This window comes from Lactuca sativa, chromosome 2 (genome assembly GCF_002870075.4).
Source record: "Lactuca sativa cultivar Salinas chromosome 2, Lsat_Salinas_v11, whole genome shotgun sequence".
Taxonomy (NCBI): Eukaryota; Viridiplantae; Streptophyta; class Magnoliopsida; order Asterales; family Asteraceae; genus Lactuca; species Lactuca sativa.
This window is the reverse complement of record NC_056624.2, coordinates 121,223,127-121,239,338: the sequence shown is the minus strand read 5'-3', so window position 1 is coordinate 121,239,338 and position 16,212 is coordinate 121,223,127. Positions and strand designations below refer to the sequence as shown.

At 35.1% G+C, this 16,212-nt stretch overlaps 1 protein-coding gene across 1 annotated transcript; it reads right to left on the bottom strand.

The window, feature by feature from the left end:
- Positions 1-2,566: 2,566 nt before the first annotated feature.
- On the bottom strand, positions 2,567-4,046 carry LOC111888305 (26S proteasome non-ATPase regulatory subunit 6 homolog). Its single transcript, XM_023884468.1, has 4 exons — positions 3,926-4,046; positions 3,715-3,853; positions 3,108-3,198; positions 2,567-2,716 (listed from the first exon to the last, which is right to left on the bottom strand). The coding sequence occupies exons 1-4, from the start codon at positions 4,044-4,046 to the stop codon at positions 2,567-2,569; spliced, it is 501 nt and encodes a 166-aa protein (XP_023740236.1).
- Between the last annotated feature and the right edge of the window lie 12,166 nt (positions 4,047-16,212).

The window sequence follows — 16,212 nt, the reverse complement described above, 5'->3', positions numbered from 1 at the left end:
CTATAGCTGCTTGGGTTTATCTCTTTTATTGACAATATTATTTTAGGGATTCCACCCACAATACATGTCAATGGGTTTTTAGAGTACATCTAGGGAACACGTCGTTCAGAACACCTACAGGTTGCGAACCTGCTAGTGTTCCACTGAACTGTCTAGAAGAGTTTGTGGTTGTCATCTACACTATGCTAGATGACTGGGCCATCGCTTGGGTCATCACTTCTCATCATCTTTCACCTCTCATTATCTATATCATCTGTCATCTCTCATCATTCATCTCATCTTTCATCCAATACTAGAAAACTGCCTTTTACGACGCTCATTGCACGTCGTAAAATGCTCAGACGACGCGTAAATGCGCGTTAAGGAAGGCCCTGTCATAAAGAGAGACGACGCACATTTACGACGCACAATTATGACACGCAATGCGTATCTAGGAAGGCCCTGTCATAAAGGAAGACGACGCGCAGTTGCATGTCGTAACCTTACGACGTGCCTGTTTATGACACACAATGCATATCAAGGAAGCCCTTGTCAAGAAAGGCCATGTCATAAATGAAGATGACACACATTTTTGCTTATCGTAATTTTAAATGTTTTAAAAAAATATTATTTATAGATTTATTAATTTTCAAATTAAATTTGCATTTACTGTCTCATAACAAAAAATAAAATACCATATACAAAAAATACAATCTATTGCATAAAATTTAATGTCATACAAATAGTCAATCCATGGAAAGATAAAACAAATCAATAGAAGTTGTTTTCTCCCTATACATGATTATCACATACTAAATAACAAACTTTATTTCATATTCATACATATGATTACATTATGCATTAACAAAAACATATACATACATCTTCACCTAAAATGTTATTACATGATGCAAGTTGGCCACTTCATTGATGGATTACCAAGAGGAAGACCAACAACTGCCCTAAAATGTTCCATGACCATACTCATGTCTTGTAACTTTAAACATTTAATAAATTAAAATACCTCCTAAAAATAAAATTACACAAGAAACAACACATCATAATGAGAAATTACTAACATGAATGGAATAAGTACACTATAAATTTGTTTTACCAAGAGTGGAATGGATGATCAGGTGCTACAAGTTTGTCCAAGCTGCCAAACAAAAGCCAAAACATTGGAAACTATGCAGTTGCAAAAGCCAAAATATTGGAAAAAGTTGAAGCAGAGCTTCTTAGAAATCTCCATATTTTTCACAGTTCATGAAGGATTTGGCAGTTCCTACAGATAGCTCAGAGGCAAAATTTTGACATTGAAAAATGTAGCATGCTTCTTTTGAAGTGTGACATAGCTCAGGGGAAAAAACGTAATTTGACAGAGAAACATGATTATCTTACCATGTATGAGCAGAAGGCAAACGATCAAAGCTTCCATAAACTTTGTGAATCTGGATGGTGGTGCTAGTCTTTAGAGTAGCTTGAAATCCATTCCCAAATCCAGGCGTCACCTCCTTTCAGACAGCCAATAAACATGTTCGTATCAGAAACAACAACTAATAAACCAGGTTAATTCTTCAAGAAAATTTAAATAAATACACATTTCTAGAAGTAGACCTTGAAGATTCCTCCTTGTCTTATAGATAAAGGAAATGTAAGAAAAAAAATTAAGTCTCACAAAGTATCTGGACAATTTTATACAAAATTCTATTGAAATAGATAGAAACTAGGGAGTATTTATATTAGGTCATATCCTAAGAAGGCCCATAAACAAGTGATATGCTTAAACAATCCTTAATTGTTTTCCAAAGTGTGGTAGTTTGTTATTAACATGGAAGGCCCATAACATCTATTATACATCATCCTACTTTCCTTTCATCTTATTACAACATTCTACTTTCTGAAATCTACCCAGTTTTAGCAAATGTATTGCAAATACAAAGTGACTTCACTGCTTAATTAGGTAAAAAAATCTATAGTATAATGTCCTAATAAGCAAAACAATTATAAGTAGAATATCAGACATATTATATTCTTTACAAAAATCCATGACATCAGGAGACAAAGGTGATGGCCAAGTTTGTTTGTTTAAATTTATCATCAAAAAACAAAAAGGTTTATTTGAAAAGACTAAATTCTCACCTGTATTGCATGGCCAGTATGTCGGACAACCACCATTTGAAACTTTCCCTGCATTTGTCCTATCGTGAGAGCCCTGGTACAGAAAATTACCATATTACCCTTCCACCAAGAAATAATATTGACTTTTTATTTAACAATTATTATATATTATATTGTAGTGCAGTCATATTCTTAATTAAATTTTAAACATCATTTATCCAAACAACACTGAATGGGAAGAAAAAGAAAGAACCTGCCAAGTCTATCTGTTCCAGCCAACAACAACAGCTTTGGGACAGGAGATGACAGAAAATTTTCCGAGAGGCCTTCATACCTGAATTTTTTTTATTTACAAAAATAGAAAGTTAAACATAATAAAAAAAATTCCTTCAATGACTACAAATATCAAAGAGTTAATTTTTACCATCCTCTCCAATAATGGAATTTGAATCAAGAGAAGAAGTAGAACTCATTTCTTTGCTTTATCGATGCTTCTTGATATAAGATCAAAATCCATGTAGAAGAAACCCATTTGTAAAGTGTAAAATACCAGGTCCATTCTTTTCCCTACAACAACTGTTTTGCCTTCTGTCACCTTCAGTTGTTCTAGTGCTTTCTCCTGGTTGCAATAAAGATAAAAAAATGTTAGGTGTTTTTTTTATGCAAATGCTAATTAGGTTAATAAGACATATTTAAGGTATCAGGTGCTTGAAACAGAAATTGTGTATTCTTTATCAGGATCTTTAAATATATATTTGCCTAAACAAATGATTGATTTGATAATCTTAATGAAAATTTTGAAACTGCTTTTGTTAGCGATTATGTCGGATACAAGTTTTTTGTTGAATAGAAAAATGTGTTGCATTTATGTTTTATAAACTTATGGTGTATTATGAGTTTTGGTACAATATAGGGGCATTATTATATGGCATGAAAAAAACTATCGAGTGGCACTGGAAATCAACATAGTATAAATTTTCATGAACAGGTAAACTTTATTTGTTGAGTACCTTGTCACCAATCCGGATGTAGAACAAAGATTTTGCCAAATGAGCTTCTCTAACTTCACTTTCTCCTAAATTTTCTTCAGCATCCGCGATTCTGAATAAAACAAGAACAAAAAAAAGATGGTGAGACAGGCCAAACTAATCTATCACTCACTTTTGCTTTGCATTTTCTTTAATAGAAAACTGGAAGCCATGGAATTTGAGGTCCTAAACATAGATTCCATTAACTTTCTTATGATGGAACATGGAAGCACATATACATTGTTACATTGCAATACAAAAGCTCAAACTCCAACAGCTTGTATTATGATCTTAAGTTCATGGTTCAATGGATTAGATTTAGACTTGTTCATTTCAAACCTATTCAAGCATAACTACTTGAACATTTTCATGTAGGTATCGGTGGTTATATACAAAAAATGCCAATTTCATTCAGTAAAAGATTCAATAACAAATCCATGTAAAATGCAGATGGATTAAGCATACGAAAAAAATTTGTTGCAGAAATAAGAATAGCTACCTTCAAATTCGAGGCCGTTAAATCTATGTACATATATATTTTTGAAAATAAGCATGGATTAGTAGTGAGATGCAATGAAACATAGCTTACTTTTCATCGAGCTTCTTGAGCTCTTCGGCAATCTTAGCACACATCGAATCCAAGACCTTCTGGTCGACTTCCAGCACGGAATTCACGGCTAGGGTTTTGTACAACGGCACCATGTCATCAAAATCAAAAATCCACACAACTTGAACAAAAATTAATGAAAGTTCAAAAAAAATCTATGAGATCCAATCGGTTAATGAGTGGAGATGATTACCGTCGGCCACGACAATGGTCATGACCTCGTCACGAAGGCAAACTTTCTCAATTCTGCAGACCTGCTTATTAGGCCCTGAAGATATATGGGAAGCAATGGTTGAAGAGCCTTTCGGAGACATAACCTAGGTATAACAATTGGTCCACCCTATATGTCCATCAACAAATATTTATATGTGTAAGTTAATTAACAAAGAAAAATCATGAAATAATTATTGTTGAATATACATTCAATATATATTTAACCTTCTTTCTACGTTCCTTGTCTCTACAGCATCACAACACCAGTACGCATGTAGAATGAACAGTTTTCATAAACCTAGTCAACAAGATAATATGGTTTAATAAGATAATTCAACGAATTCAGCTATATGAAAAGCTATACAAGGATAAATTATTAATCACTAATCTTTCTGGAAAACTGAGAATGTTAAGTTGTGGGAGAGAGTTTTTAGGCTCAGATTTGGAGTGATTGAATCTGCAAGATTCTCCATATTTGCAATGGCCAATTTGGTAAAACTGCAACACAGTTGGATAAGCATGTAAATACAGTATGGATACACAACAGTGAAAGAAGATAATATTAATAAAGCAAGAGGCAAATACTAGCAATACAAGTCTATAGGTCCATTAGGTACATTAATTTACTCTACAGGTTCGCAAACTAGCCCTACAGATGGGAAGTGGAGCCATAAACACTGACATGGAGACTTCCTATTAGGTCATGAGACTCACATGTATCTTGCAACCCAAGACATATAGTGGATTGATATGGACACTATCTTACCAACACTTTTCTTCTTTTTTCCTATCTGCTGTTAGATAGATCATATTGTAAGCTAATAAAATGGATTCATAAAATTCATAAGAAATCTAACATGCCAGCCTTTATATATTAGCAAAATTTGTTGCTCTATATATTAGTAAAATTCATAAAGAGTTTAAAGAATGCTTAATGTCTAGAAAGATAGCTTGAAATGAAAGATTACATACTTGACTTCACGAGAAACTAAAGATACGCCAAGCATCTTTGTTAGAAAACGATAATGGTGTAGAAATAGAGGTCGATGTCTTATCATTCATGGCTGGATTTTCTTCCAGAGCGATGATGACTGTGGCTACGTAATAGGAAAGTGAGACTTGTGATCATTGGGTGACGATCTCCACAGCCTCGTGTTCTTCCCCCTTGAAGTCTAGCAACGATAATGGTGCCCTAGGGATCTCGATGTCAATTTTATCAATCTGATCAGAGAACTATGTATTTGTCTCCCTTAGATCTGCCAAAACCCTTTGGTTTAGTGAGGAATGGAGTATACCGTTGGGGTTGATCACCAAAGGAAACATCGACCTCTGTAGTAGACCAATGGCACAACTCTGATTTAACCTCCTATTGGTGTTGCTTTCCTTGAGATTCTTGGGATCGTTGTATCATCTTCTCAATAGATTGTGGCATATGATTGAGTAGCTCTTTCATGGCTCTCGAGAGGTCCTTCATCTGTTTATCTTGAGGAACTAAAGATCAAGAGAAGTAAATGGAGGGTTTATGAACCGAAACCCTAGTTCCAACAGTAGTCGTGGTTCCAACAACTGTACCCCTTTGATTTCAATTTCATGGCCTGGTGACCAAAAAACCTTGGATTTCACTAAGAACCGGAACCGATTGAAGGTAATTTTGGTATTTGATTGTGTGTGTGAGAGAGAGAAGAAAGATTGAAAGAAGGTAGAGGAGAATATGTCGGATTTTCAAAATTTTGGAATTTCATTTCCCCCGCGAGCTTCTGAAACGCGTATCTATGAAAAAATACATATATATATAAAGCGACGTGCGCACACTCCAAAAATATGAAAGGGAGAAAGAGTTACAGCCGCATAATGAGATCTAGGGTTTACAGACAAAAGGAGAAGTAGAGAGCGAAGGTTGTTAGCTGGTGGAGAGGACAAATTCGTTATTCCTTCCCAAACAGAAACAACTTGATAGAACAAAACCTGCAAATGAGGTCTAGGGTTTACATGTCTAAAAGATGGATGAAATGCGGGGTTTTTCATTTTTTAGGATTTCATTACCCCTGCTATTAAAGGATGGAACGCGCGCTTCCGTTAAAATTTATAAAGCGACATCCTTAGATGACACACATGTGCCCTCCGTGTTTTTGATTTTTTTCTTTGAGACACTAATCTAAGGGCACGCAATAATGCGTGACCTAAACGCTTAAATTTTTTGAAGAGACGACACCATTTTAAAGTCACTCCCTTTTGCGTAACATAAATCACTGAGTGTCGTGGATTGCGCGTCTTAAAAGTCTATTTTTCTAGTAGTGATCTCTCATCTCATCTCATCTTTAATCTACCCATCTTTACCCATCATAGTTATAAGTATAAAATACGTATACACTTTAAATCATATAAAGCATGTATATTTTGTTCATCCAGCATAGATATCAAGAACACAGATAATATGCACACATAGCACGTAATTGATAGTAAATATTTCATATTTATGTGTAAGATGAAAGTAACTATGCACTCACTTGTTAAAGTGATGATTCCAAACTCGGGCAGCACTTCGCTTATAACAATTATATTTTCCTTTGACGAAACCTAGTATCATTACCGCTAGATTTTAGTCTAATATTAATCGCGACTATTTACGAGCGATATTGTTTTATAAATGTTAAAAAATACCTTTCAACCACTATGTACAAACAAGGTCAGACATGAAACACCGGAGAGCAGGATCATTTTGGCATTATATCACTTCTGAGAACCAACAACCCTATGGGTCCCTTCACACCAGATTCCTCGTACCACAAGTAGTTAAAAGATATTATAATAACAATTTGTATATTGTATTTTATAATATATATATATATATATATATATATATATATATATATATATATATATATATATATATATATTGTTTATAAGTTCATAATAACAATATTGGCTAGGAACCGGGCTCTGCGGGGGCATAACTTCCGATCCAAAAGCTCCTCTTCTCGGAGCCTTCTGGTGCTCCGGGACTCGCCTCTAGCACCTAGGAAGTATTAGGGAATGTGAGGAGCTAAGAGGGGTGTTTGAGAGAGAAAGAATGGGAAAGGTGTGAGTTTTTGGGGTGATTTGCGCTTCTATTTATAAGCTGAGTCCGGTGCGAACGTGCGGTGTTTCCTTGCTGAACGTTGGGCGCTTGTGGCCAGGTGTCATCTTCAGGTGCCAAATCATGATGAGGAAGCAGTGGCTCAGATCACGCCATGTGTCGCTCGCTGGTTACTTCAAAAACTAATTATCTTCTAAAATTCGAAACTTTTGCATACGAGCTCCGTTTTTTACATTCGTTATATCCACGCGTAGGTATCGAAGGGATCTAGAACTTTTTTTTAGACTCCATCGACTAATTTTGACTTTATTTTCAAAGTTATATTTTAACAAACTTAGATAGTTAAAATTGTCAAACCCCGAAAATCAAAGGCGGAAACATTTCCGGGGTTGACTCCAAGTTGAGTATCAAATCCAATGTACATAGTAATCACAGTAAACAACCATTACATTACATATATTTGAAAGTTTACATTTGGTTCAAAAGTAAATTGTACAAGAGTTATACATATATCATATGAACAAAACGAGACGAGTCTTCCACGCACTCCGTCTTCACCAAAAGAGATCACCGGGTACCTGTCTAATGTGGACCTGAGAATACAAGCAGTTTAAAAATCAGCATAAAGCTGGTGAGTTCATAAGATGTTTATTTTCTGAAAATGTACCAATTTCCTTTAGTTTTCCGAAAAGGTTTGTTATCCAAGAAAATCCTATATTTTCTTATGTTAAACAGTTTAGTTATCTTTCATTACAGTTCAATTACGCGTTATATGTTAACCTTAGGAAAATCCATATTTTCCTATATGCAAGATTGATTGAATAACACAGAGTATAGTTTAATACACAAAACTATATATTGAGAATCATGGGATTTCTATCCCGAATTAGATATGAAATACTTTAATATACACGAACTGTAGATAGAAAGTAGTTTGAAAACTTTGGGACTAACATCCCGAACTAAATACAATATAGTTTGATATACTTGAAAATATAGATTGAGAACCATGGGACTACTATCCCGAACTAGATATAAGATTGTTTGATAAAACCATGGGATCACTATCCCGAACTAGATATAAGATAGATGGATAAAGCCATGGGATTACTATCCCGAACTAGATATAGATTCGGATTATCATCTCGTACTAGATATAGTTTCAAAACCATGGGATTACGATCCCGTACAAGATATAGATTGAAATCATGGGACTACTATCCCGTACTAGATATGGAAACTATAGATAGAAAGTAGATATGAAATCGAATCAAAGTCAAAACCAAACCCAAAGCGATACTGTGAATAAACTTATATTAATACATATTGTGAGTCGGGTAACCATGATGATATGACAACGAGACCTCCTTGATGCTTGTCAGACGTCGGACGATATCCAGAATTTGTCACCCCAGGCGTGCCTGCCTAACTGTAGCTAGCAGTTAAGGTGTGGGATTGTCAGTCCCGAATAGATCTATTCACAAATTCCTCGCTCTCCCTCCAGGAGACTCTGGTTACACTTCCGGGGAGGATTTACTAATCATCCATAAAGGGTAGTGACTAACTCACAAACTAGTACTAAACTATTCATAGGGTTCTCATACGATATCAAACATACAAAAGATTATGAAACATAATATAGTGAACATAGGTACATACAATGAAACTATCTGGCAATACATTCAAATGATACGGAGATAAGCTGAATCAGACATAGTTTATCTAATAACTTTATATAGATATTAGTACATGATAAAACGAACACTAAAGAAATCCCTAAATTATTCCCATAATAATTTGATTAGTTTGGTTATTTTCTTAACTAAAATCCATTTAGTTGTAATTGATAAATCATCCCTTATGCTCAGCATAATACATAAGGGGTAAAAGTGTTTATAAGTTTGCTAGATAATATTTAAAACACATCAATGTTATGATTCGAAAACAATTATAGTTTGCTTGTATTCCCCCTGAAAACAATGAAAACATTGAAAAAGGGTAGGGGTATGAACTCACTGGTAGAGAAACGTGACGATTTAGGATGTTAAACGTTGGTTCGGGGCTTGCAAATGCATGAGGTTCCTATGTATAATGAAAAGATACACATTTGTATCTAATTAGGAATTAGAATATTTAACTGTTAGGGACGAACACTTTTAGTCGCGGAAACACCCCATTGAAAGTGTTTGGAGGGACCCGGGTGGCGTTAAAGGACGTGTAATGGCACTAGGGACTTGGAATTTGAGTTTACTCCCCAAGAGTAAACTCATATAAGAGTTTTCGGCCATAACACCCATTCCCCATGAGTTTACGGCCGTAAACTCATGGTGGGGTGGTTTATGGTGCAAATTGGCTTGAAACACTTAGGGGAAAATTTCTAGGGTTTGATTTAAGGCTTGGAATTAATTTAAAACACCAAAAGACAACACTTAAGGGAGTTTACGGCCTTATCATGGAGCTTACGGCCGTAAACTCCTATGCACCCTTGAATAAATGTTTTTAATGCTTCCAAATCAATCACATGTGATTCCTAAAATTGTTCCAAGGCCTTTCATGAAGTTTTAAGGGACTTTTGACATGTTTTTAGGAGTTTACGGCCATGGAACACATGAAATGGCCGTAAACTCTCAAATGATGAGTTTGGTTGTGTTTAAAGCCCCTAAACTATTTTTGGTTGGTTCTATGATTTATTCCAAGGATTTTGGTGGTGTTGGATGGCTTTCTAACACCTTGAAAATGAGTTTACACCCTTGGTTGAGGAGTTTACGGCCCAAGCACATGCCTTGGCCGTAAACTCATATCAATCCCCCAAAATTTATGTTTAAAGTGTTCTAAGGCTAAAACCAATATTCTAAAAGTCATATCCATGTCTTGTTGGGGTCTAGGAAGGGTTTAAGGGCTTAAAAACCCTATAATTATGGGTTTATGGCCTAAACACCATCCATGGCCATAAAATCATATACAAGGCTTTAAACTATAGTTTAAGGCATTCTAGGTCCATTCCATAAAGTCATCTAGCCATATCTAAGGTCCAATTGTGGTTTGGAAGGGTTTTGTTGCTCCAAAAACCCCATTTTCTTGAGTTTACGGCCTAGGACTGCTCTAGGGCCATAAACTCTTGATAATGGTCCTAATCCATTGTTTAAACTCAAATTTGAAGGCTAGAGAGGTTACATAACAAGTTAAGGAAGGTACCTCAAAGATTTAGAGCCTAAAATTGATGACTTGGACCCTTAAACTTGGATTTAGGAGAGCGGTTAGAGAGAGAGTAGAGAGAGGAAGAAAAAGCTTCAAATGGATGTTTAAACACGTTTATATAGGTCCTAAAACTTGGATACGGTGGAATTCTACCCGATACCGGCAGTAAACAGGGCTTTTGGTCGCACCCGATTAAGTTTCCGAGACCCGACGGGGACGTTTCTAATATTTATGAAATACATATTTTGGGCTAATTTCATGAGTTCCTAAGGGATTTGGACACTCATTGGATTTATAATAAACATTTAAATTTAAATAATTTAACCCAAAACGAAAACGGAACGATTGACAAACGGCGAATTTTTACGGGTAGAACGGGTTTTCGACGATGGAAAACTTCGGGTTGTTACAAAAATTCATTAGAATTTCATAACTTCGGCTAAAAATCGATCAACCTAAAATTCAATTTCCGGGTTGTGCACTGCTATACTAAATCTTAGAAAAATCATAACTTCCTCATACAAAGTCAAATTTGGACGTTCTTTTTATGTACGTTCTCAGTTTAACATATACTACAATTTTTAGTTAGATCTCTAAGGCTAAAAATTAATTTATTGCAAATTCACTTGTTATGATTCCCGGTGTCATGTCGGTTTTGTCGTATAACTTTGACAGGTCATAACTTCTTCGTTATAACTCGGATTTCATCGTTCTTTATATGTACGGAACCCTTGTGACATATACTCTAATTTTTTTAAGATTATTTATTCTAAATAATCTTCTATAAAACGGTCATTTTTGATGCTTATTGTCTCTAAATTGACTAGCCCGAATCTATGGGCGTTAAATGAATCGACTATCGGGAGTTGAACAAACTTACTATCAAGAATCGGTATCCACTTCCGAGGATCGATGAACTGTTCAACCAACTGCAAGGATCCTACTACTACTCAAAGATCGATCTATGATCCAATTATCATCAACTTAGAGTTCAAGAAGCAAATATTCTGAAGACGTCATTCCGAAGTAGATATAGTCACTATGAGTTTCTAGTTACGCCATTTTGACTGACCAACGCACCAGCCGTATTCATGGACCTTATGAATCGGATGTGTAAACCCTAATTGGATAAATCCGTGATTATATTCATCGATGACATATTGATATACTAACGAACCAAGGAAGAACATGGCCATCACATGGGTTTAATTATGGAACTGTTAAGAAAAGAGAAACTTAATGCAAAGTTTTCTAAATGTGAGTTCTAGATTAACGAAGTTTATTTCCTAGATCATGTGGTCAGTAGTAAAGAGATTCATGTCGATCCCACGGTGATTGAAGTAATCAAGAATTGGAAAGCACCAACAACACCAACCGAAGTACGCCAATTCTTAGGGCTTGCTCGCTATTGTTGGAGATTCATCGAGAACTTTTTCAAGATAGCCAATCCTCTCACCGCACTAGCCCAGAAAGACAAAAAGTTTGATTAGGGAGACAATTAAGTGTTTGCCTTCTGAAAATTGAAGCAACTATTGTGCAGTGCATTGATTTTGTCTCATCTCAAGGGAACATAAGACGTTGTAGTATATTTTGATGCCTTACATCATGGTTTAGGATGCGTACTAATATAGAGAAATAAGGTTATTGTGTATGCATCCCGACAACTGAAGCCAAACGAGACGAACTACACTACCCATGAATTAGAGCTGGGAGTTGTAGTGTTTGCCTTGAAGATTTGGAGACACTACATGTATGGGACAAAGTGCATTGTCTTCACTGACCATAAGAGCCTTTGTGAAAACTGGCAATTCTGGGTCAATCAAAGTCAACAAGACATCAAAAGTCAAACAAGCCAACGAAATTCAACTTGTTAGGACATAAATTTGTGGTTTATACCTTGCTTTTAAAGTTCTCAGTTTAGGACCGAGAACTCTATGATCTCAGTGGTACATGGACCGAAATCACAATGTGATTTCGGTGGGTTTAATGATGTTTTCAGTTGGGTTGGGCTTTAGTAATTAGGCATTAATATATTCAACACATTTTGCTATTATCTTTATTAATAATGATCCCTTTTTAATAATTTGAATTGTTGTGATTCAAATTAAGTAGTTACACATTTTTATTTTAATAATTTGATGTTTTCAGTTGGGTTGGACTTTTTTTTATAAAAGTCCAACTTTTTATAAAAAAATGGAAGAGTTGACTTAGTGACATGAGTGTGCATCCTTTCTAACACAAAACATTAACCAATAAGTATCAAGGCTATTATCCCAAAAACAACAATGCAAACATCACCTCACCTTACCCACCCCTCCCACCCTCTCCCCCCTCTCTTCTTAGTTGCGGCCGAGGGATCCTCCAACCCCCACCATCTTCAAACTTCTTCCCTTTTCTCTCAAAGAAACAATTTCAAACTATTCAAGGATTAATTCTTCAAGTTGGTTCTTAGGATTTTTGGTTAGTATTCCTTGTTAATCTAGTGTTTCTACACACTTTCATGCTAATTTCATCGCATTTACACACATTATCATGTGTTAAAACCCATAGGATAATACCATCTTCAAAGAGTTCTTCAACCACCTTCAAGTGTTCTAAGCTTGATGATATTCACCATCACCTCTTTATCCAAATACAAACACACTACATGTGAGCTCATACCCCCATATTTTTTATTTTTTCATGTTTTAAGGGGGGTGGGGGGGGGGGGGGAATACAAGAAAAGTTTGATTTATAACCCAAATGTTTGCATGCTTCAAATCTATGTTGTGTTTAAAAAAAATTTCTTCATGAAATGTGGTTGTTAATTGTTTTTAGAACATTTATTTGTGTTATGTTGGTTAATGATATAAAAATAAGAAAAACAAACATAAACTATGTTATATGTTCTTTAGAAAAGGGTTAAAACCACAAAGCTACAAGGATTTTAAGACTTTTATGGTCAAGATATGGTTTTTCTAGCAAAAATGGTTAGATTATAGTTATTTCACCATTTTTGGTGGATATAACCCAAAATATGTTGTTTTGACCATACATTTTGAAACTAGACAAAAATACCAAAGTGTTAGCTACACAAAAAGAAAACTCAAAAATCTAGTATTTCATGTAAAAAATGATTTTTAAACAAAAGTGGTTATAACAAGTTTACGACATCATTTTGTGGGATTTAACTAGAAATATATGGTTTTAAAAACACATAAAGTTAACTTGAGTAAAAACCCCAAGAAGGGTAAAAGTAAGTTTTACCAACTTATATTTGTTTTTGTTACCGGTAAATATCCTTAAAAAGGGGCAAAAGCTAGAAATGGATTTTTTCATACCAATTTCTCATACTTGTGTTAGATGTAAGTTTATATGATATAATCTTTTAAAAACATCTAGACAAGATAACTATTACGTATATATAAATGATTATATAAATAGACTTAACAAAAAAATCATAATAAGCTATAATTGGTATAGTTTGGGGGTCACAAATACTACTTTATAATTTCGGATGAAACATATAATTATTTAAACACTATGTAACCACTATGGAAGGGTAATACTTTCATTTACAAGAAAAAGGGTTTTCATTACACTAGACGTAAACCGGTTAATATAATTTTGTAAGACATGCCTTCACCGTACCTACTTGAGTATATACTAAAGTTCCTGAATTTTAAGCAGAGTCTCGGTAAGAGAGTGTGAAACTTGTGTATAGATCTATACGGGACTAAAAACCCCGCACCCAAGTTGTTAGCTACAGTTAGACCGGCAGGTCTAGGGTAACAAATGTCTAACATTCCAATGCCTGAAGAACGTCATAGCATGCCACTAGTTGCTAGAAAGGTTATAATATGGGGTGATAACAATACATTTAGTTTACGGGGTTAATATACATTTAATTAGATTTATATAAAGATAAAACTTCATAATACTATTTTCAAGTACAGCACAACTTACATTTTTGGTCTTGGGTTTAAGACTTACAGCTCATTTTTAAAGAAAATATTGGATTTTGTGAAAGCAGACTCTATTATTTTACAAGAAAAAGTGTCACACCCCCAAACCGGAACGGCAGAAACGTTCGGGGGCGGATGACTTCATGTGGTAACGTAACAAATGAATACATAGTAAAGAAAGCAATACAACCATCATATATATAATTGAAAGTTTACATTGTAAAAAGGTACATGTTCAAAACCAATTACAATATGATGCCAAAATATGAATTTAAACTAGCGCCACAGCGTCCCTTCTTCAAAAGCTGTTAGTTACCTGTAATTACTGAATCCCTGGGACAAACAAGTAGTTTTGAAAGAGTAGATCAGCATTTAAGCTGGTGAGTTTCATAAGTATTAAATGACAATGTTTGTATGAAATCAAATGTTTTGTTCTTGTTTGTTTGCTTCTAGAAAATCCTATATTTTCTACTAGTATAAATGTAGCCTTCTATCAAGACCAATGTTTGTTTCTAAAAATGTATGTAATTACAAAATTTCCAATACGTCTGGAAAACCCCGTAAATCAATGTGTTTTCAATACTCCATGTGAGTTTTATAACCATGCTATTGACTAGAAATGCCTATACACAACGTTCTTCAAGCGTTGGAATGTTCTGACGTTTGTCACCCCAAATGGTGGACTGTAGCTAACAGTCAGGGCACGGGTTGTCAAGCCCGTATAGATCTATACACTAACACCATGCTCCTCCTCCAAGGGATTTTGGTATATAATACAGGACTTGAAATGCGTACTCGAACGTACATGAAGTTAATGTCTCACAAAATTTAGTATAAAACTGATTTACGTATGAAAATGTTCATTAGTTCTTGTATGTGAAAGTAAACTTCTTGAAATAGTGTTTCTAGTATGCAAAAGTTCGTAATGTTCTCGTAAAACTATACCTATTATAGTTTTCTAAAAGTGTGTCTCGTTTGTATAGTAATCGCTAGTAAAAATGCTCACTTGTTATGAAAAGTTATAATTTATATAGTACCAATATGAACACATATACATATATAACCACATTTTTCATTTCCAAAAATATGATGTTATCGTGATATATTTTGCATACGAAAGTTTCCCTATAATAGTTATAAATCACATATGATTCCGTTGATAAAAGTGTATAATGAAACTTTATATATAACACACGATAATAATCGTGTGTTTTACTTGTATTCCCCCCTTAAAAGCATATAAAAGTATTTATAAACATTTAAAAGTGTGGATTATAAGGGTATGAACTCACTTGAAAGATCGGAAAAAGCGTGATGAAAACCGGGCAGAATTTCTTCTCGAGAAAACGGATTTTCTCGGGATTCTCGGGAGTACCAACGACCTACGGGACTTGAGCAAAATGATCGGGGCTTCGGGTTAGCACAGGCACGGAAAACGAGGCAACAACGCAAGAGAAATGAGAGAGAATGGCCCTTTTATTGGGAACCCTCACATCCCTTTTATAGTGGGGTGGGAACTGCCTCGGTACGCTGGGCGTACGCGTGCGTCACGCATGACCGGATCCTCGACTGCCTCGGAGTTCAGATGGGATGGGGCGTAGCTTCGCATAGGGCGCGGCGTGGACGATCTGAAGCCTAGCCCTTGAGTACGCTGGGCATACGCCTGTACGCTGGGTGTAACTCGGATAGACTTGTTGACTCTTCCTTCGGATAATACCAAGGTTTAATAATAAAACTTATATTTTATTTAATTAATATACTTCTAAAATTCATATCTTCTTCATACGAACTCCGTTTTCGATGTTCTTTATATCCACGTGTAGGTGAGACTACGCTCTACAACTTTCGTTTAGATTCCGTCGGCAAATTTTGAAATTATTTTTATTATTTATTTTTAAAATGTCGCGTTTAAGAAAATTTCGTTAGAAATTCATCACTTCTTTATCTGACGTCTGTTTTTGCCAGACTTTTTACCGCTGAAATACCATTGTCGAGACCTTCGATTCTCGTTTAGGTCATTCCAGCCAAAAGTCGCTCGATCTCCGATTC

What these genes read in the sequence shown, in the direction of transcription:
- LOC111888305 (XM_023884468.1), bottom strand. Translation starts at nt 4,046, where the DNA reads ATGTCTCCGAAAGGCTCTTCAACCATTGCTTCCCATATATCTTCAGGG. An exon ending in GACCATTGTCGTGGCCGACG is followed by an intron (nt 3,854 to 3,925) that starts GTAATCATCTCC and finishes TTTTTGTTCAAG; the next exon opens with TTGTGTGGATTTTTGATTTT. An exon ending in ACATCCGGATTGGTGACAAG is followed by an intron (nt 2,717 to 3,107) that starts GTACTCAACAAA and finishes TATTGCAACCAG; the next exon opens with GAGAAAGCACTAGAACAACT.